The sequence below is a fragment of the Anopheles bellator genome, chromosome 2, assembly GCF_943735745.2.
Source record: "Anopheles bellator chromosome 2, idAnoBellAS_SP24_06.2, whole genome shotgun sequence".
Taxonomy (NCBI): Eukaryota; Metazoa; Arthropoda; class Insecta; order Diptera; family Culicidae; genus Anopheles; species Anopheles bellator.
In genome coordinates this window covers 12,562,936-12,585,397 of record NC_071286.1, presented here as the reverse complement: position 1 = coordinate 12,585,397, position 22,462 = coordinate 12,562,936, and the positions used below count along the sequence as shown (strand labels likewise).

General features: G+C 51.9%; 1 protein-coding gene across 1 annotated transcript; it reads right to left on the bottom strand.

The window, feature by feature from the left end:
- Positions 1–4,237: 4,237 nt before the first annotated feature.
- On the bottom strand, positions 4,238–19,765 carry LOC131207009 (O-acyltransferase like protein). The gene is made up of 12 exons (XM_058199615.1): positions 19,006–19,765; positions 15,486–15,679; positions 15,188–15,408; positions 14,681–15,021; positions 14,426–14,505; positions 12,690–12,788; positions 12,321–12,613; positions 11,925–12,119; positions 11,657–11,826; positions 11,381–11,557; positions 4,570–4,766; positions 4,238–4,354 (listed from the first exon to the last, which is right to left on the bottom strand). Exons 1-12 carry the CDS (start codon positions 19,763–19,765, stop codon positions 4,238–4,240), a joined length of 2,844 nt encoding a protein of 947 aa, XP_058055598.1.
- Between the last annotated feature and the right edge of the window lie 2,697 nt (positions 19,766–22,462).

The following is a 22,462-nucleotide window of genomic DNA, read 5'->3' as shown; positions in this document are numbered from 1 at the left end:
AACTTCCACAGCACAGCTTCCATTATACGGCACACCATAAAACGCATTCATTTGCACTTGGTTAGCAGTGTAGTAGCCGAATCCGGGAGCGCCGTAAGGCATTTAGCGTTCCAGATGCGTCCCTCGCACGCGCTTACCATCTTGCCCGGACGGGCACCGGTCACTATCACTATGGGAGGTAGTTGGCCACGGACGAGCCCAAAAGATGGTTCCCGGATTGAGGCGTACTGTTAGTGGCTTGTGTGAATGGAAAATTAGATGATTTGAATGTGACTTGCTTGTCAAATAGTTACGATACAACCTTTGACATAAGCTTCATAGCTGTTGCCACGTTTGTTGTTCAGCGGAGTCGCTACTCCTTAAAATAATGAATGGTTTTATGGTGGTTTACGAACTAGACTTTCTAACGCCTCGTCCAGCTACACAGACTCTAAGTATCGATCAATCGATCGAAGGATAATGGATCAACCTTTTCTGTCAGTTCCATGCATTAAAATTCAAATTTCACATGCATTAAATCGCGCATATTAATAATACTTCTTTCGGCTACGAGTTGCTCAATTTAAGCCGCGAGGCACAGTAATTAAATCAACTCACAGCACCAGTTAATCACCGCAACGAACTGACAGCACAACAGACGTTTGTTTACAAAATAACCGGCCGTTAGACGCCTGAGCCGAGTACAATTTCGGTGCAACATTTTCCCGTTCGGGCGAAACGAGATAATCAATCATGTTGGGATTATCCAGGGACATTGAAAGAGAAATGAATACATGTTACACGAAATGGAATTTGTTGGAGTCCGTTGAAGCACTGCCCGACATCCCAAAGGAATTATCACACGAAACATCGCATTTCTCATTCACACAAGCACTCGAACAGTTAACAGTTAACAGAGCTCACCGAAAACAGGATTGCGCCCCACCTCGTGTCCAACAGCTTCTCCCATAGTGCGAGCGCTTTTCTTTATTAGCGCCGCGAGGATCGTAAACAACGCAGCGAACGCAGGCACAATGGGGATGGGCTCCCCAAACGAACCACTAGAGCACGGGCGGGCGGTAGCCATTTAGTGTTATGCGCGCGTCCGCACATAAATAGAAATGGATGAGCCGCGAAAAAGCGAGCAGCACTCCTCCCCGGGAACGGAACCCGGGACGGGAAGTGGGCGGACAGAAGAAAAGGATTGCAGGATGTGCAAAAAACGATAGAAAACTGGGGAAAACAGCAGTGGTTAATGTAGTGTGTAGCTCTCTCCACGCGAACCATTCGCGCTCGAACTTACTAATTTCGTTTCGTTGCCACAATTTATTTCGCCCTCTCTCTCTCGCTCTCTCTCTCTCTCTCCCTCTCTCCCGTTTCTGTTTTGAATTCCATTGACCCGTGATACAGATTACAATGCCTCGCGAGCTGTCAGTTTGTGTTCTGAGAGAAGTATAAGCCATAGCATCCCATCCCTGGAGCTGGACACGATCCTCGAGGAAACGCTGTTCTCGGTCGAGGTGTGAGCGGATCGCCCGAACCGGTCCGGTTTACCGACCGACCCGCCCCGTCGCCGCCGACCATCCAGCCCACCCCGCGTCGCGATGTTCCGGATGAGGGCAGCGTCCAGCATAAATGCATTTCCGGTTACCCGCATTTATGCGTCGGCATCACTCGCACCGTCGTCCTGTTTTTGGTGTGCCGGACTTTTAAACTACAGATAACGGTATCAGAACATTCTAGCGCCGAGCTGTGGGTCGAGTTTCTATTTCATTAAACCGCGGGGACGGATAGATGAAATTGCACGTTGCAAATTGTGTACGCGAACCGGGAGTTCAACCACACACAGGCACGCGGGCGTGTGGGAACCCTAGGTTTCCGGACGACGGAAGGCTTCAGCGGAAATGAACGAATTGTTGTAGCGACCCCGCTGCCGGTGATCAGAGATGGTCAAAATGAAACAATCACTAGAACCCAAACGGGGCGTAATGGACCTGAATCCTGCTAGCTGTAGACGTTCAATCAAAATGTAACCCCACACGAGCCCTAGCTAACCCTGCTGAAAAGCCGCCCGACTTGGGAGGATGTAGAACCGATCCAACGGAACCAACTTCGAACCGAAACCGTACCGGAAGCTTTAAGAAGAGCCAATTTTTAGGGCCGAACCCCCGTGCGTGTACACCCCATTGGAACCGGCCGTTGGTATTTGTATCCCCGGAAGCGAAACGGGGGAAACCATTCGTACCCGGCTGGACCTGGACCCTGGAGAAATCAATAAAGTTCGCCGGAAAGACCTAGAGAGAGCCTAGGGAGAGATTTACAGAAACCTATTCAAGCATATCAATCATGAGAAAGGAAATTAAAGGAAACTCTTTACGACCAAATGTTCCCGCGCCCGTTGATCCGATCCGTCGTTGCGTGTAGTTCGTAGTAATAAAAAGAAGCCAACCCCGATGAGCTTTTCCTCGAGGCCGGTAAAAAAAAGCCCTTAAGCGAACAATCTAGAGAACGAGAGAGTAATCCGATACAATAAAGCGTGCAAATCGAAGCTATTATATCTAAAACTTAATGTGCTGTGGTGAAAGATAATGGTTGTTTTTATGTAAGGCGATTAAAAGTATACTACATCCGCTGTAGGGTGACCCCGTCGTAGAACGCTGAATTCGCGAAGCGCCCTTCAACCTCCCCATACACCCTCTTTGATAGACACTTACCCGCTCTGGCGCTCCGTTTGGGGCCGTTCTACGAACCTAAGGAACTATCGTAACGATCGTACTGCTTCTTGCTGTGTGCGTGTTTGTAGTATTATGTACGCTGAAAGTGGACTTACCAACCACCCAAAAATATCCTGCAATGGACACAGCACCCGCTGCGAACAACTCCAGAACCTCTTTCCGCGAACACGAAACATATCGAATACCACGCAAAACTGGACTCGGTTTGTATCGGACAGACAAGAAATCGGACTCGCTGTGTGGGTGTGTTTGTACCTCCACTAGTACCACCCAGTACCGGTTTTGTAATCGAAAACCCCCGCCGTCCGGAAGCATTTAGACAGGATTCGTAGACAGACCAAGTACGGGGGACCGGCAGAAATAAAAGTATGTGATTTGTGTAAACATTTGAGCAAACACGCTGGAGGTTCGCACGGAGTTTCTTACTGCATCCGAAAGGCCACTCGCGGCGCGTAGGACGAATTCCCCGAATTCGGTTCCACTCCTGTTCCTGTTGCTTTAATTTCCCGCATTCGACGACCAGCGTTGTGTTTCGATTTGTTTTTCGTTCGATTTATTGGGCAACCCGGCAAACTTGTGCAACAATGTTGGAAGTTGTTGGAAATTCATTAGAATTCATTGTTTATGATGTACGAAGGACATCGAACGAGCAAACAGCAACTGCAAATCGACGATGCTTGACGCGCCATCTGTCGGCGGGCTCTACTACGGACTGTTTGAAATACGTGCGGCAGCCGAACATTCGATGTTGTTGAAGTGCATGAAAAGAATGAAGTAAAACTGGTTATTGTCCTATTGGGTGATGTGAAAGTAGAACTTTAATTTATTGGACACTCTCTTATAACAAAACACTAGGATCCTAACACATTATACTATACCGAACGCGCTATTACTAAATCATGCACCAAAGCTCTTTCGGCAAACTGCTCCGAGCAAGCTGCTCCGAGAGTTCCTCCTATACGACGGCCGGCTGCACCGGGGAATGTTTCGGACTTCCGAAGGAAACCCCCGGGGGGGATGACGTTAATTCCCCAACAAATCGACGGATGACGACCGCAGCAAAGGTAGGGCAAACGGAGCATTGCTTTTGCTTGTGTCTGTCGAAAACCGAACCGAAACCGAAACCAAACTCGAAAGACAGCATTCACCCAACCTTCTTGGATCAGTCTTGGACGCACGCGCCTTAATCCCTCGCCGCCCCGAAGAAAAAAACGCGCGCACTCGAGTGAATGATGATGATTGGATGATTTGTTGCAGAGGCTCTCCGGATTTCTCGTTGCGCCCATAGTTTTTTGGGAGGCCCCTTCTGGAGGTTGCGTTTTCTCGGTCAACTCTCGGCCGAGGGCGCGCATCGATAACGATTTTTCCACCGCCTGTCAACCTCACGTCAATCACTTTCTCCTTTCCACAAGGCTGGAGTGGCAGACTCTCCAAACGCCTCGCTACCGCCTCGAGTTTTCAGCCTGGTGATGGAAAGCTGACCGTGAAAATGATGAGGTGTCGGTTCCCGGGGCGGCCGGCTCTCACTGGGGCTTCTGGAAGAACAGCTTGAGCAGCTTGATGACTGGCGCCTCGAACATTAGTGACATTCCGAACGCGATCAAAAACGAAATGACCGCATTACCGAAGAAGGCGGTGATCTGGATTTTTTTTGTCGGTCGGTGACAACCGGGAAAAAGACGAGAGAAGGTGAGAAGAAAATAGGAGCAACACCGAGAAGTGGGCCACGTCGTGGTGGTTGTCCCAAAACAATAGAACGAAAATCAAATTAATTTCCAAACCGCGCGAAAGGAGGCCACAGGTTTTCGGGGCCGGAATGTTTCGGCGGCTGGCGGCGGCTTACGACGATACTTACGATGAGGACGTGCTGCAGGTGCATCGGCGACTCGAGCTGGAACGAGGTGGCCATCATGACGACCGGGTGTATCAGGTAGGTGCAGTAGGCGAGCCGGCTCAGCGGGAACAGCCCGCGGTACGACAGCAGCCCGTTGACGAAGTTGGAGTAGCCCCAGCAGCAGGACAGCGTTATCCACATCAGCGCCAGGCCCCAGGCTGCCGTCCGGGGAGAGAAATGGACATGGATTCGGTAATGGAATGGAACCGGTGGGACGAACGCGTATCGATCGAATCGGCGGGGGATATCAAAAAATCCATAGGTCCCTAGCGAAGGATTCTTCGCATAGCTGACGAAGGGGCCAAGCAAATTTCTCGGAAAACCCCACAAATCACTCGGACTGGAAGTCCGTCTCTCTGTCATCCATTCCATTTATTATGTTCCGTTCCCGGAACACGGAATCCCCGGGATCGGAAAGCGGAACTGGAAGTGGATTGAAAATCTGCGTCACAGTAACGGCCCAACGCCCGGCATGATTGGTTCTTCGCCCGCACGCACGCCAGTTGTTTATCGCCCGAAATGTGGTGGTACGGCCTCCGGAAACAATTCAATTTTAACTTTTTCTCCCCCACAAACCGCTCAATTGGCGAGAAAATCATTTGCTAATAATCGCACCGCGCCATTGTTTGCTGGGCCAGGGGCCAAAAAGTTTTCGCTTCGGCACAACAACAGCAACTTGTTGGCCCGGGAATATCTGCTGTCGTTTTCGGTCGCCCAACGCTAATTAGTGTCCGATGACGCGAAGTGACGCTTCACCGGCGGAAGTCGGCCCACCGCCAATTAAAAGCCCCGCCCGCCGAACTCGTCCTCGCGGAGTTGTTGTCGTGTCGAATTGACCAACTTTTGTTGGTCCACTTTGGTGGAGCCGGCGGCCAGCTGGCCGCCACCGGCGTTTGGCACAAATCGATTTCGGGCAGCTCCGGTGGTTTGTGGTCGAATTTCCCGGCCGGGTGGCGGGGGGATGGTTGTTTGCTGATTCGCGAATGGAATAAAAATTGTCGTCACTCTCGGTCGGTTGTTTTGGAATGTGGTGGTGGCCCCAGCCCTGAAGCGGGAAGCGCGCACCAAATAATGGTGCACGTGCCGAAATGGCGGGTGCAAATTGAAAAGAAAATTCGACCCGTGGGAAATGGTTGTGCCTTTGGAAACCTGGCCAACGAAAACGACGACGACGGCGGCGGCGGTGACTTTTCACCACGACCGGCCCGGACAAAGATACCCCAAATAATCGAAAGCGCGGAAAATTCTCATCAAACTTGTGCTCGCTTTCGTGGATGCAAATGTGCGAAGATAGCGACCGTCGTCGTCGTCGTCATCCTCAAAACTCCGTCTTCCTGTGTCGTCTTTGGTTCCGTTTGGCCACCGAAAATCCGATTCTTCTTCCGGCCGCGCAACAGATGCAGACACACCGCGGCTTTCGAGAGGCTTTAGGCCGACGCGAATTGGAGCGGATTATGGCGGAATATTCTCAAAATAAATCATAATCTCGGGTGGCGGGTTGCGGCGACAGCAGCGACTGACGCAAAGCTCATCGTCAACGCCCGCTCTGATTGTCTGGTGAATAATCTATGGTCCCGGCTGGCTGGCTGGCTGCTTGGTAACGGCGAATTTTCTATTAACGCCTGCTCTGGTTACCTCGTTGCTCGACTAAAGCTTAACGGATGTACGAGAATGCTACAGCAACATAGCGTTCAACGTCTGCTTTGCATGCTATGAAACTGTACTCCGGCTTGCTGTACTCGGCACCGTGCATCCACTTGGGACTTAAGCGTACGTAACGTTTGCGATTAAATGGCAGATGCGCCAGATGAAGTTAGTCTTTGGCTGATCGAGGGAGCGAAAGCAAATTAAGTTAAAATTGTTCCTCTATGAGTATGCGTGTGATAAAGTATTGCAAAGCAAGTCTCAGCTAATAAACGTATAAAGTTTAATTGAGGAATTTTTTAAAAGAAACAAACGCAGAATTAAATGTAGAGACTACGCTTAACATTTCATAAATTTCTCAAACATCCCACACAGCGGAATTGTTTTAATAGAATTTCATGTAACACTGAACATTCTGCTAAATACCGAACAAGTTGCGATCCATTTTATTATAACCTGTCGATAGGGGCGTACCGCAGGCGTAGCTGCCATCGTGGCATAAAAAGATTTTTTAAGTTAAGCATTGTGAAACTTGCAATCCATCACTGTGCGGTCGTGCTAGTCGATTACTGCCAGACGGGAATGTTTTACTGCCTTGCCCTGGGCAGCCTATCAACCGGCACGAGTTTGCGGTTGTTGGTATAGTTATGAAATTATTCAATTAAAAATTACGCCTGAATGTAGACAATCCGCATTCAGTTAATTAAAGCCGCCAACCACACCACTAACCACCAACGCCTAAATGTATGCAACGCCAGCCAGTTGTAACAAAAGTTCGCTCTCCTGTGACTTTGGCCTGTGGCAACATGTGAGCCAGACACACACCATACTTTATGCTCAACTTAATTTGTCAAAATCCTTCTATCACCGCCCGAGCTTAGTGTGGCTTTTGTGGGCACTTATGTTTCTTGAGTTCAGTTTTTAGCCGCCCTCCTGGCTCGAAGAATCCAGCGCCTCAGCTCATCGGCTTTAAAGTCAACACAGCACGTCACATTAAAGCATCGCTTAGCGCTCTTTAGGTCAGCATTTTGACGGAGCCGTTTTCCTTTTCATGCTTTTTTCTTCAATTAGTAGAAAAAACACTACCTACCTGTATGTTATTTCCACGGACATTTTCCCTTGGGCCCGCCCGTCCGGAGCCCAGCCCAGGTTTAAAAACTTTTCATTTTCGCTCTCTCGAGAGAGATATCACGCGGGGTGTTGGAATGAAGGCCCGCCGGAATGAAGGAAAAAAAAACATCCACCACCACGCATCGGTATTACTATGATTTCGAGCGCATCCGATTCGACTCCGGCACGGTCGAGAATGAAAGTCGTCCTCAATCAGCATCGCACCCACCATTTAATGCGCCGCACCGAGTGCCACTGTCTTTAAGAGAGTTGAAGAGAGCAGAGTGCGTGCGAAAGGAAAGAAGCGAACCAGCGGCCGCCGGATGGATCGGAACGAAGATTCACTTTTTTGTCCACTCGGCCCCCCCCCCAAGAGCCCACTTTCGGTGGGTGGCTTCGGACCGGGCGATGCACAGCCCACCCACCGGGGGACCCTTCCGCCCCCGTTTCACGTGCTCATCAGCCTAATTCGATGGCCCCGGACCCGGTCGGGTGCTGGGTGTACAATTTTGAGCAGCACTTCAATTAGTTTTCCGTGGCTTCTAATGGCCGCGCGAAGCTTCTACTGCCCTCCGGGGGATGGGGGTGGACTGCTTCTGCTCACCACACTTACGTTCGACATCTTTTTCCCGCATCGGCCAGTCAGCCGGACGGACGGACGGACGAAGAAAATGGCTCCACGAAAACTGCTCAAGAAACAGCATCCAAGACGAAGCACACATTAAGTGAGTTAAGTTGACCAGCAGCGAAGTTGGCCAAATGGAACAGAAAAAGGTCCACTCGACAGTCGCGCCCAGAGGGCACTCCACAGGTTTGGTGTGGTGGGCTGACCGGCGATGGCTTTTCTCCAAACCATTTTTCCAGGTGCACGAACAATGTCAACAATCCCCATCGAGCACCGGCCGTCCGAAGCATCCGGAGAAGCACCGGAAAGTCTAGACCGGGACGCCTTGCGTAGCGCAATAGGACTTGCGGACTTTGGAGACGCCTCCTGAGGACACATTTTGTTTGAAGTTCTTCTCCGACGGTTCCGCGCCCGACCGACCGCCCGCACCGTCCGCCCTTCGGTGGCCTCTCTAATCTCTAATTTTCGTTCGGATAATTTCTCTCATTTCACTTCCGTCCCTACCGGTTCGTCTGGCGGCCGGCCTCCCGACAAAAGTGAATCGTTTGAAGTGCAAATTATCATCATTTGTATCGCCATTCGGCCCGCACCGCCCGGAGGGCTCGGGGATGCTCGAGCGGTTCGCCCATTGCTCAAGAAACCCGTTCAGCAGCAGCAGCAGCAACGACGACGACGAGTACGATGATCCATTGGGCGTCTCACTATGGTGTGTCTTCGCTTTGAGGCCCATCGGCGACCCCGGTGTCACTAGCCGTGACTTTACTACCGTGTTCGAAAAGCCACGGAACGTATGAATGTAATTTCCAGTCACAGCACGATGAAGATACATCCGTGAGTAGCTCACTTTCTTCATTCGTAGACAACAAAACCAAGAACTACAATTCAACAAAGTTCAACAAAGAATTTAAAGAGAAGAATCGTACAGAGGGCTGCAGAACTTTATCAATTCACAGAATTGACTGAAAACTCTCGAGTAAACGAAGCGCCTTAGAAGACCACGACCTCAAAAACTGATGAGCAACATGTCAACCAAGTTGACAGGTAGAGATCCCAACGCAGATCATGGTACCTAAGCATTCCAGTAAATGCTGGATTGAAAGACCATTTGGGCCGGAGAAAAGTCAGGGCTTGCTTCCAAACCCGTCCCGGCTCGTCCGTCTCCATGGATACCCGCCAGTCTCGATAGGAGAAATTAAAACCAAATCAAAGCAACCGTTAAAGACCAGCCCAGAAAATGACGTTTCGGAATGGTTCGAACTTTGAAAAGTAACGTCGGCCAAAAAGATTCCGCAACCGATTCGTCCCGGAACTTGTGGCCCACGGTAGCACCCGTCGTCAAATGTGACGCCGTAAAGGTGTAGTGTAATGAAGATGAAATTTGCATCGCACAATAAGAAAAACGGTAAATGTGTGTTGAAGTGTTTCATTAGAACCCGTCTGGCGGAAGGTTGAGGCGCGGCCAGAGAAAGCCCTACGCCGCCGGCTCTCCCGGTCACCGGACGTCGTAGGTCGGCCGGTCGCTCGTCTCGTTACGAAACTGTTATTCTTGTCGCATTAGAACGGCCGGCAGATGAGGGCCCACGGCCCGAAGAATTATGTTCATGGCGGCACCGGTGTTATTACTTTCTCCCAGCTCCCAGCCGACCGATCCTCCGACCTGGGAAGGGCTGGGAAGCTGGCCAACGAATGCCACCGAAGGTTGTGTCAATGTTGCCCTTCACAGCGTTGGGAACGCACCGGTCATACTTAAATCATCGTCCGCAATGGGAAAACTTCCTACCGGTGATGACGTGGCCCGTGCAAGGGCTATGAAATATGTTCGGTATGTAAATTGGAAATTGAATCCCACTCCCAAAAGTCGACCCGGCCCAGATTAAGCCCTCATCGCACGAATGTACATGCATTAATACTCAATCATTAAATCCTTTTTCCCATTCGGTCGATAATCTCAGGCAGGCAACCCTGCAGAGCACGTGTGGAGATGGGCCACCAACCAGCAGAACGGCCGATGGGATTTAATAATTGCAAAAAAAAGGAACAGCCACTGTGGTGGTCTCCGGGGCAGCCCTCGGGGGCCACCGTGGCAGTCGTAAAAGTTCGTTCGCTCGGTAATGAGTGAGGCAGAAAATTAATCAGTCTCTTCTGGCATGGCGCAGAGGTCACGCCGTTCCGCGGCTAAGTGGTGGTGCGAAATGCAGCTCGAAACGGCCTCGCAATGCGTGCCGTTTTGCTGAGTGGCTCCTGTTGAAATTAATATTTATCGACCATTTCGCGGGGATCGCCCCGTGAGTGCATCAGGTTACGAGTCAATTCACCGTGCGTGCGAAATGTACGCAGCAACGTCCGCAAATCCCGGCGAACGAGTTGAAGATTAAAGCCAACACACAGTTCACACGGTCAATACTTTAATGTGGACCACGGCTTACATGTGGGGCATTGGTGTTTCGAATTTGATAAATTTTAACTGAGCGGCTGTCACGTAAATTAATATATTACTGAGCTGAGTAGTTAGGCTTTGGCCACGCCGTTTTGTTCCATTGACATGCGGGCGAAAGGAAAATCGCGTCACGACGAAAAGCTTTCGATTCGGGCGTGTAACATGGACTTTAATCCACTTAAATGTGTCATGTACATTATGTCAAGTGAATAATAGTATTTTTTTAAAAATAACTTCGTGCACATAAGCTGCTGTAGTTTACGACTTTACTACCTCTTTTGATACGATAAGCAATTTTCTGATCGTCTCGAATCTTGTTCCTCAAAGAGGCAATTTTAGGGGAGAGAAACTGGTAAAAAGTAACAGGAAAGCATATACGGTTGAAATGTAGCTCCAATAAAATAGCTAGTTATTGGTCAAAAACTCCAAAAATAGACCCCTTCTTAGGGCTATTTATTGACGAATCGACGATTGTTTAGCATTTGGGAGGGAGCTCTAGAATGCCCCAGGAATTACAAGGATTTTCGAGTGCCAAATCATTCAGCTACATTTTCCTCAGTTCCAGCTGGTTACAAGGTGCCCAAGTCGGTGACTCATGAACTTGAAGTGCAATGTACTTTTTTTTCGTTGATTTTCCGTTGATACAATTTTTTTCGTTGACGATCATGGAGAAACTTGTTGGTAGAATTTAGCCTAAGGTCACCCGAACCAACCGACACTATCGGACAATTTACAGGTTGCTAGTTGCAAAAGTCTATCATAAGCTCGTTGGAAAGTTATTAGAAAACGTGAGATTTCATCAATTGAGGGAGATTGAAACTAAAAAGACGAATAAGTCAGTAGTCGCAGAATAGTCGGCTTCACTACTTCTTGGTCCACTCTGTAAATCAGCATCACTTTGGCCCGAGTTCTGAGTTAGTTCATGTGCCCAGCCCCACGTCAAAGACCTCACTTACCCGTGTGTCCCACGCTGACATACCAGGCGGTCCACAGCACGCTCAGCTCACCGTTCCAGACACCAAAGATCAGCGCAATGAGCGTGCCGGTCGAGAGGGTCCACAGCAGCAACCGGAGTGGCGGCACGATCCTCGGGGGCGACGGTCGCCGGTGCAGAACGTAGCCCGTGATCATACCTACCGGTCCGGATGACAGACGAATTCCTGAGTTTTAAAATCTCCCACTCGGAGAAACTCCGAGAACCCCCGGGCAAATCATTCTCCGGCCCAACTTACCGACAATGTACGGTCCGATCCGCTGCCACGGCTTGTCGTACAGGATGTCGAACGACTCGAACGGGTCCGCCACCTTGTGCGTGTAGCGGTAGTGAAGCGAGAAGTACATCGACAGCAGCCACGAGCCGCCCAGGCACAGGAGCAGCAGCACGGCGGCGGTACGAAAGTGTCTGCGGTGCCACCGTTGATGACCATGAAATGGAAAGCATTGACTCGCTAACTCGCTCCGGACTCCGAAATAGAGGGGGCTCTCCCGTGGGCAACTCACCGGGACGAGATCATCAGCAGCACGATCGCGATCACGTAGAACTGCATGTCGTTCGCCAGGTACCAGGACCAGATCATGCACATCTCGCTGAACGGGAACCAGTTGTTGACGTACAGAATGTTACGCCACCAGAACCGATCGCAGGTGATGTGGTCGATAATGCCGGGCGTGAAAACGGACCGATCGTAAGTCCACCTATAGAGAGACCGGGGGAGAGATAGGATCGCGTGAGACATTCTTGGAAGGCTACCAGCCCAAAACGCTGGGCATTGGGATTAAGACATTAGGGACAACGGAACGGGGCGGACCCCCCGGATTATCATGACAAAGGCCCCGGAGTGCAGCCCTCGCGGGTGCAACCCAATTTGGGTCGTAGTTTTTTGGTCGGAAACCTACTTTAGGATCACCTCGTTCGCCACTATCGTGAACCAGTAGACCGGAGTGAGCCGCAGGTAACGGTACAAGATCGAAAGGCACGTCTTGCGGGTCGCGGCGCCCGTGCCCCCGCCGGCCACCTTCGGTCCACCGGTGGCGGCGATGGCAGCAGCAGCAGCCGCCGATCTGGACACCGACTTGAGGTAGAGGTACACGATCAGCAGCCCGCTGATGAAGAAGAACGTGTCGACCGAGAAGCTCGCGTTGCCGACCACCTGGTACAGGAAGGAGCGTTCGGCAATCTTGCGCCCGAACTGTAATTAGATTTAAAGGAAGCATTAGAAAGTTTTGGACCCGGCCCGTCACGGCCCCCCTCCCGCTCGGTCTCACCCGGTTCTCCGAGACGGCAAACAGCTGCAGATAGGTATGCACCAGGACGGTCCACAGCAGCGAGTACAGCCGGAGGCCGTGCACGCAGGTCAACGAATCCTAGATGCGTGGAAGAGATACAGTGACAGAGAGGGAGAGAGAGAGAGAGAGAGAGAGAGAGAGAGAGAGGGACAGTACAATGCGGGTGCCGTTGACATCTCAATGTAGGTGACCGTCCAAAACGGGGTCCGCGGGCTAATGGATCGGATCGTGGGGCAGAATGACTGGTCAAATCCGGATCGATTGGCCCTTTTTGGAGACCCCGGGCCACAAGGCTCGGACTGTCCGGCAAATGATTGGTTTTCGTTTAATTCCGGGTTCCGCCGGAATGCCCTATCAAAACGGACCATCACCACGGAGCGGTGCTCGGGAAAGAAAGTGAGACTTGGGCAGAAGACCGCGGCCAGCAGTACCCAACTACGAAGTAATTAGCACACGGGAACTAGGCGAAGAATGCAGACTGAAGAACCTTTGTGCAAGCGATGGGCCATTGGGAGGGAGTTTCTGCAACTTTTCACGAAATTCAATGCCCAACAAGAAAAAAAGGCCAAGAAATCCATCTTGACCTGGGACGCAAAAGGCGATCCAACTGGCGGAGGTTCTTGTTTTCCCAGGCTTGCTGATGACTTGGGCTCTCTACCACTTCAAGTTTGGTTACTTCAACTATCCAGCGTGATCCATCAAGTGTTATAGGATTTCAAACTACCGATTACTTGACTATTAAAACGTCAAGTTTCATTCTCGAAATTGTTGATATTTAGTATAAACTGTGACGAAATGATATTCTAAACGCTTGTAGAAAATGGTTGTAAAAATGGCGTTTGGTTGCTTCACATGTCAGTGACTTATGGTAAAAAGTTAGACCATTTTGAATAATCAGCCAATGACAACTGTTTTGCTTGGACGTGTTTTGGGTCGTCGTCGATTTTTGTCTACTCTAAAAGTAATTTACCACGAAGTGGTATTTTAAATTTTGGAAACAGAAAAAAAACAGAAAAAAGTCACAGGGGCCAGATGTGCGAAATGCGGTGGCTTTGGTATCATTACAGTCTTGTTTTGTCCAAAAATTCCCGCAGAAACCACGATGTGTGAGCAGCGACGCGACAGCTAATTTTGGGTTTGCCCATAAATCCGGGCGTTTGTTACGGATTGAAGAAAAATCGAAGAAAACAGTAACGAAAACTGTTCACATTCGACCAAACTTGCCATTTCGACGCTCACATCTTCTCGGCCCTCTGAACAAATTTTGAACCACCACAACAATCGTGTACAGTCAAACAGCTGTCAAAAATTGAATGATTACTCAAAATGGCGAATCTCAAAAATCGAAAATCGAAATCGAAAAAAAACGAATTCAAATGTCGCGAAACTTTTTGATCCTCCCTCGTATTAAGAACTTATTCCCAATGTTGGTGAATCTTCAACACAAACTGTACGAAATTCCGAGAAGCACATTTCATTCATTCACACGTCGTGCAAGAGAAGCCAATGCACCCACTGTGAGTGACTTTTGGTCTGGTGACATCATCGGCCAATTTTTCTTGGAAAATGAAGGAGCCGCCGTAACCGTCGATGGCTTACGCTACCGAGAGATGTTGGCTGATTGGCGCCCCACCTTCGGAATCCAAACACCAGATGGACCACCCCATATATTTTTCCGAATCCAAATCTTACTCCAACCGACCGTGTGTACCGACCTCGCTGGCATGCTCCACCGACAGGATCGAAGCCGCGTTCGGACCAACATCGAAGCATCCCAGAATGTCGTCCGCCGTGACTGAAAGAGGCAACCAATAAAACACGCAACGGGGTAAGTTGAAAGTAGATGAAAATGGGCGTGTGGACCGTGCCGCAACGTGTTTCCGGCCAGCCGTGTTTTAGCAATCTATTAGTGTAGCCGAGCGTTCGATCGATCCGAAGACCGAAAGTGACGTGTGACGTCCACAACTTACAGCGTGTCGGGGGGCGCTTGCGGTGGTGGTAGTGGTTGGCACCGGCCGTCGGGACGGCCGACTCCCTGCTGGCGGGCTGGCCACCGTTCGCCACGTTGTTATTGCTTTCCAGATTGATTTTGTGCATCTCGAGCGCATCTCCGGCCCCGGCCCCGGCGGCCCCGGCCTCGGCCCGTTTGCCTTCCGGTCGTTCGAGCGCCCGCCGGACGTCCAGCTTCCAGGCGCCAGGTTTAGTGTTTGTCCCCGACCGGTCGGTCCCGGTGGATCCTTTCGGTGGCCCGTGGCGACCGGTACCGCACGACGCGTACAGCATCACCGTGGCCAGCACCGTCACGACCGTGCTGCAAATAGGCAACTTAATTATTAATGAAATTTATTACACCTTCCCGGAAATGGGGTTTTGCGCTTTTCCCGCCCGGCAACAAAGGCGCCACGCGTCAGGCGCCTGTCACCGCCCATTGTCGTTCCCGTTGTGGGGGGCCCTCCGGGGTGGGCCATGGTACTTACCACAGTGCGAACACCTTCGGATCACTCCAGAGGTTGTAGCTACCGGGAACGGGGCGCACGTGTACGACCGTGAGCCCGCTCGAGGATAAGCTCGGGTTGCTGGTGCTGCTGTTGCCGGTGTTGCTGAGCTGCTGCAGAAGGGGATCGTTGCGCAGAAGCTGCGTGACGTCGTCGGCCGTGCAGGACTTTGGCAGACACTGGCCCACCAGGATCGAGCTGGGCTGTGCGGGGAACCGGCGGCGTGAATCGGTGTGAATTAATAATGCCCCCCGCCGGGCGAAGCCAACCGTTCGCTTACCTGGACCGTCGGGAGCCAGCCGAGCTGGACGGCGATTTTGGCCACGAAAAATCGCATCTCCAGCTGGCGGGCACCAGGCGGCATCGGGGTGTGGCGCAGCACCCGGTTCACCTCGTCGCAGAACGTTAGCGACCCCATCCAGAACTCGTTGCCGAAGAAGTACTGGCTGCCGTACCGCCCGCTGGAGTCACTGGCTGCGAACGAAGCGCAAAAATGGGCCCGGTCGCATCATCGAATCATCGATTAATAATTCATCCAATCGTCAGCTCGGGTTGCGGCCTCGGGAAGGAGGCAGCAATGCCGGCACTCCTTGCCTGCCCGGTGGCCATTGGTTGTCTTTTTGTTCGGCAAAAGCAATCAGCTTACTTTTGAGAAAAGTTATGCTTTTGCCACCACCAAACTTACAGAGGTAACAGGATAACACCGGTGGGCGCGACAGTAACGTGTAATTCCGTTTGCATACCTTTAGGCGGCTCCATTTTCGGAGACCATTAAATTAAGGGAAATTGAAATTCATGGTATGCTGGACTGGGTGTAGGCAATCTACGCTCGCTACGACTTCTTGGGAATTTTGTTAGCTCCCTGGGTGCGCGCGTAAAGTGTGGAATTCGACGTAGAGACCAGTCCAAACACCTCTCTCCCAGTCCCAGTCCAAACATCGAGAGGTTTTTCCTGCTCATCGTTTCTAATCGATATTATTGGATGGATGTGAATTTTCGGCTGAATGTTTATTTGCTCTTAGCCAAACTCTGCTTCTTATCGAAAGGTGTTTTATGAATATGTAGGCCAACGGGATCATTTCTATTTACGTCACGTAATCGATCAATAATTCCCGGAATCATTGGCATCATCAAATCCATCTTTCTCTCAGAAAGCCCCAACCACTTCAAACGACCATTCTCGGAACGAAGCGACCATTGCCATTGGTTCGGCAGCCACAGCTAACATTGAACTGTGCCCTTTTGGTAGGAAAATTCGTTTTGTGTCAATTGTGCCGCTCGGGTTTTCTTTGGACGATGTACAAAGTTCCATTTAGACGACCGAAAAGGACATTTGACAAACGGTACAAAAAGTGACTGGTCAAACATAGAGCTAAACCCAACACATCAACTAGCGGGCATACCAGGCTGTTCAATTTGTTTTGCGATTCGATAAGAAAAACGCCAGTAATTGAAGGAAAAAATCATCAAAAAGGACCCGGGTTACAGAAAAAAAGACCCTAGTTCATCGAGACAATGTAACGTGCCACAAGAACATTTTTACAATGGCAAAAATCCTTGAATTAAAATTTGAATTGTTGGACCATCCACCGTATTCACCATATTTGGCCCCTAGCGACTTCCATCTGTTTCCCGACCTAAAAAACATCATGCGTGGAAAGCGTTTTTCATCAAATCAAATGAGGTCATAACAGTTGGGCAACCGTATTTTGAAGCCCTCGCTGATTCTCCCTTCAGAAGGATGGAATTCATCAATTGGAATCTCGTTGCAACAAGTGTGTTGATGTTCGGGGAGACCATACTGAATAAAGTGTGTATTTCAAACCATAAAATTGTGTTTTTCTTATCGAATTCTGAGGTCAAATTCACGGGTGTTTTTGAAGTAACAATCGATACAAATCTTTCACAAACAGCAAACACCTCTTTCGAGTCACACCCTTTCGAGTGAATCGGAGGGCCGGCATCCTGACAGAATTTAAGACCTGTGTTTCTGCTATTGCAACCACTATTTCTATATGACTACTGCAACAATCTTACACCAACTTCGTGCACCGTACCTCCGCTACCATTCACTTCGACGAAGACGGCACGAACTCTACGGGCCGGAGCGGAGCCGATGCGTAACGGTAACGCACAGGCGCGCCGATTCCCGCTATTCAAAAACAAAACGTTAGTAAACTGCAATTACATAATCAGCCCGCATTGTGCACGGCTGCTAGTGTGTTGGCCTTTTTTTAGCACGCCCCGGGCCGACACGAAAAAAAAAGCGGTTTTAATAACCACCAAAACACTCGGTGAAGGAAAAAAGTAACCCGCCACGAAAAAAAATGCGCGTGAAAACAACCAAAAAACCGCACGATCCCGGCGTTCTGGCTGGATGTTGCTCGCGGGGTGCACAATTTAATTCGGTTACCTCATTAGAGGCCGACAGATTTTTGTGTTTTTTTTTTTTCCTGTGGTGGCAAGCACGCCCGAACAGGTTAACCCCGTTACAGTAATCGATCAGATCGCGGGTGCGGTTCGCGAGCGCTTCAATAATGCGGTCGCGGCACAAAAAAGGGATGGTTCTATAAATTAGCACCTCATTTGTGCCGATGAAAGCAGCAGCGGGGAGCGGGGGATGGATGATAAAAACTAGAAGCGGCTGAACGCGTAAATCATAAAATTGCTTGCAACGGGAGCATAATTTTGAATCGGATTCGAGCAATGTTTTTTGTCAGCTTCCGCCAATCGTTCGACAATGTTACCACGTCACCGGCGAACAACCGTTGCCAAGGCAATCGTAGCCACCGGCCATCGGGCTAGCCAACTGGAAATCATAGCAATCATCGCGTAACATCCATATTTATATTTACACTTTACACAGCGTCCATCCCGATCGGCTCACGGAGTCGGAGCAGCAGAGAACGGACAAGTGTCTGCCCGGAGAAGCAGCTGTCATAATGTGGATCCTCAACGGCGGTAATGTAATGCGAAAATCTGCCACATGACTGGACGAATCAAAACGGTCCGATGTGGAAACTATGAACTCAGCATTGCAAACCACCGACATAAATGCATCCAGACAACCGGAGCTGCCAACGCCAATCTCCGTTCAAAGTCCACCCCGGCTCCTGAATCGACAGGCCTCGACACTTACTGCTCTTGCGGCTGGCTGGCTCTTCTGCAACGTCAGGATAATGTCGGGCCCGGCGTCTCACATGAATGCACATTCCAGCGCGAGGCATCACAAAAATCATCGATCATATCACAAAGAACCGGCACACCGTCCGTTCTAAGCCCCGATCCTCCTGGCGGGTGTGGTGAGAGTTTCTGCAAAAGACCACAACGGACAGCGGGACCTCGGGGCGGCCTGGCACGCTCGAGACTGCGCCTCGCGCAACGGAAAGCCATAATTTCTCGTTCTCCATAATTAGCCGCTCGTTAGCTCCATTCTTAGCCCTAACTGGTCCGGGTACGGCTCAACTCAACCCCAGCGCCATGCTGACGGATCGAAACGGAGGCCCAACACTCTCCAAATAAATGGTTTTGCAATGGATACGGCGCTCACAGCGACAACTCCCAGGCGTAGGCTGACCGCAATGAAGGATAATTTCAATTGGCTCCGGCTTCTGGCCGGGGAGTCCGAGCCGGTCCACCCAATCAATCACCAGGGGGAGGCCGACGAGTCTAAACATAATAAATTGACCACATAATGCGCGCTGCATTTCACGCCACAATTCACGGCGTGGCTCGAGGCAAGGACAGCTGATGGCCCGGGTGCGGATTCAGGTCGGTGTCGAGTTCGATGCTGGTCTTACCTTTCAGTGCCCAGGCACGCTGCTGGCGCAGGTCCCGCAGATAGAGGGCAACGTGCCCGGCGCACCGTTCCCCGACGCGCGCCCTCAGCTCGAGGATGTTCCAGTTGCCGTGATCGAACAGGTTCGTAAACAGCTGGAACGCGTTCGGTTGGCCACCGGCTGGCGGAGCATAGACCACACCAGGGCTGCTACTCGCCTCCAGTTGCCCGGCGGGACCGGTCCAGTTGGAACCCTCGGACGGTGACTTTCGTTGGCCGACCGCACCGGCCGCTTCCGGGTACGACTTCTTCGCTTTCCGCTTGGGCACGCGGAACACATTGTCCGGCGGGTACTGGAAGCCCAGTGGCGGGGCCCCACCCGCGCCCGGTGGCGGTGACGGTTCGTACCGGGGTAGCACCAGCTCGGGTTGCTGACCAAAGTCAGCGGCACCTTCCGGTGAACTCCGGTGTCGACCCGCCGCCATTCTCTCTCCGTCGCCCGTACGATCCTGCGGCCCATTACGATCGATCGCACTTCTACGATCTCCCCGCCGATCACCGATCGCCGATTGCGTGTCGAGCGGTACGGTTGCGTAAGCGGGTTCACCGCCACTCGGCGCCGACTGGGCGCCGCCACCACCACCACCTTCGGCCGAGCGTATTTTGATTGGCCGATCCGGAAATGGCGACTGGGAGGCTGTCAAATGCAGCACCGCGAGCAGCACCAGCACCGCACGGAGCAGCCCTCGGTCACGTAACCGAACCGAAACGAACGCGGTCATATCGGGCGAGAGAGGCCCCAAGAATCACTCAGGTCACACAGGGCACTCGGTGGACTCGATGCACTCTGAAGTGGAATGCCACTTGACACAGAACGCCTCCTTCTTCTAGGTGGCTAGACCTAGGGGGACACGGACACACCACAACCAGCAGTAGTAGACGTCGTAGACTGCAGAAGAACACAGAGATCACTCGATCACACGACCCGTTCGGCTGGCACAGACTTTACAGGGCATCTTTCGGGGACACCTCTCAACATCTCTCAAGGAAGCACTCAAGGATCGGACGCACACACTAGGAAATGGGGGAACGAGCCCTGGACGAGTCCGCTGACCGCTGGCTGGGAGTCCTGGCCCAGGAGTTCAGCATTTGGGCACCAACGGTACTGCTCCGTACGGTACGGCTCCGGTGTCCTGTTCGGGTGAAAGTGATTCCGAGACTGGTGCGCCCCAGGAGCCCGCGGTGCCTGACCAATGAGAGTCCCAATGGTGTGCCGCAACCCGCCTGCACACGCCTGTGTACTTGTTTGCGCTAGCCGCTTACGTCTTGCGTTTTTACGCTCATTTCTATTTTTTCTTGCCTTGCTCCCCCCCGCGGGGGCTCTCTCTCTAAGACCCCCAGTGGAAAATGTGAATGCAGCTCTCGCTGCTCGGTTGCAGTTGCAACGAGCCCCACTCTCGGCTGGATGCACAAGCTCGCCGTCCCCGTCGATGATCTAACACCGGTTTGGCCGCCGCCGGTGGGGAGATCGATGCAGCTTCTGCAGCGGTGGTCAGCGCCACGGTGGTAAACATGGCCATTTTACGGCACCAATGTTTATCTCCAATTTTTGCGACACTCGCCAAGGGGCACTGTATGCAGAGCAGTGCCTCTACCGATCCGCGCTGGCTGGCCACCGAAACCGGAAAGATCCTCTCGATCTGCGTGCGAAATGAAGGAAGTAAAAGGGTGACTTCATGTAACGGCTCGACGTGCCAAAGTGAACGGGTCCATGAAGTATTGGCTGAAGGATTACGTCAGACGTGGCCATTTCTTTCGGATCGCTTCAGCCAGTATCGCTTCATCACGAGCGGCGCACGAGCCCCTCGAGTGGGGTTCCTTCGGTTCTAGGTTAAGGGTTGCCGCCACAGTTGGAAATCATCGCTGCCACCGACGTGGACGTGGAACCCGAAGTCCGAGTCCGCTTGCACTTTCATGTGCCCACACGCCGTCAGGTGATTGCGTACCGTGCCCTAGAATGCGCTGCTAATGTGCGTGATAAGTGGTAAAGAAGCGCCCAGGTGCCGAGGCCGGCACGCCAGGCCCATTCGCATACACCGATTTCACCAGCAGCTCACCAACACGCCCGGATTGTGGTGGTGGCATAATGGGCGCAAAAAGGCTGCAACGGCCAGTGGATAGAGGCGGCCCCCCCTCGGTGTGCTGCACCCGATATTAAATAACCGATCGATTAGGCAAACAGGTTCGAAGTCTGACCGTGTCTTGCACCGCTGCACCGTTTGCGGCAAGAAAATGGCGCACCGGCACCGGCGTCATAAAATGCAGAATGCAAATTGGAGGCCCCGATTATTCAACGTCCCAAGAAGCGCCAGCGCCAGTAACCCGGAACGGAACCCCCTGAATGGCCGGCCCCCCACCGAACGGGACCTTCGGGACTCCGGGAAACTTCCCGCCTAATGAGGGGCCCCTTTGAGCTGACGGAAGGGAAGCAGGGCCAATTGCCCAAATAGGCCCATTGTTTGTGAGGTGAGGTCCTCGCGCGAGCTCCATTCGGAGCGCGCCATTGCGGAACTCCGCCGCGCGTGCGGCTCGTGGGGATCAGAACGCAACTCCTTCGAGTAACTGTTGTGCGGCGTCAGAATGCGCACGCCTCGGTGGCTGCGCCGCAGATGATGACTCGACTACTGACATTATCTCGATCTGTCCACGTTCTAGCAGCGGCAGGCTCAAGTGCTGAAACTAATTGCATTAACAGTACGTGCTATTAGACACCACCACGTGGTGGTGAAGCCACGCCACCGTCACACACGCCATCGTTTGATCGGCGCGCGCAGTTACGGGTTGCCCATCGCGGCTGCCACCACCACCACCACCACCACCACCGCCATCATCATCATCATCATCTTCGTAATCACCCTACACGGGCAGCCTTTCGGAACCCCTTTTCGTTCTGTGTGGCAATTCAATTTTCTTTCCATTCTGATTCCTCGGCTCGGCGTCTTTTGGTTCCTCCGGATTGGCCCAGCAAGCGCGCCCAGCTGGCGGCGCAAATCGTTTAACGGTCGACCAATTTGTGTGGTTCGGTGTGTGGGAAACGGGGCCACACCGTTTGTTGGGCCAGCCCATTCCAGTCCAGTGACATTCTCGCGTACTGCCAGGCAGCCAGGTGGGCAACCCTAGACGACTTCTCCAGTTAAGCCTTGTGGCGGCCACCATTAATAGACCGGGCTTCGATGCACTGCCACCAGCGTCCGGAAGTGTCCGGAACGGCCACCATTGCCACCCTGAAACGGGGGCGGATTTGGGAACGGAAGAGAAATCACTTGCACACGATCATTTGGCGGTCAGGCATTTCGGGCGGGTGCTTCACTTTCAAAAAACCCAGCACCCCAGCACTACTAATGGGCCGGCGAAACACGACGATGGGCCGGCCGGTTTCTCCGATTCTCGACGCGATCTCTCAATTCCAAGTATCGTCC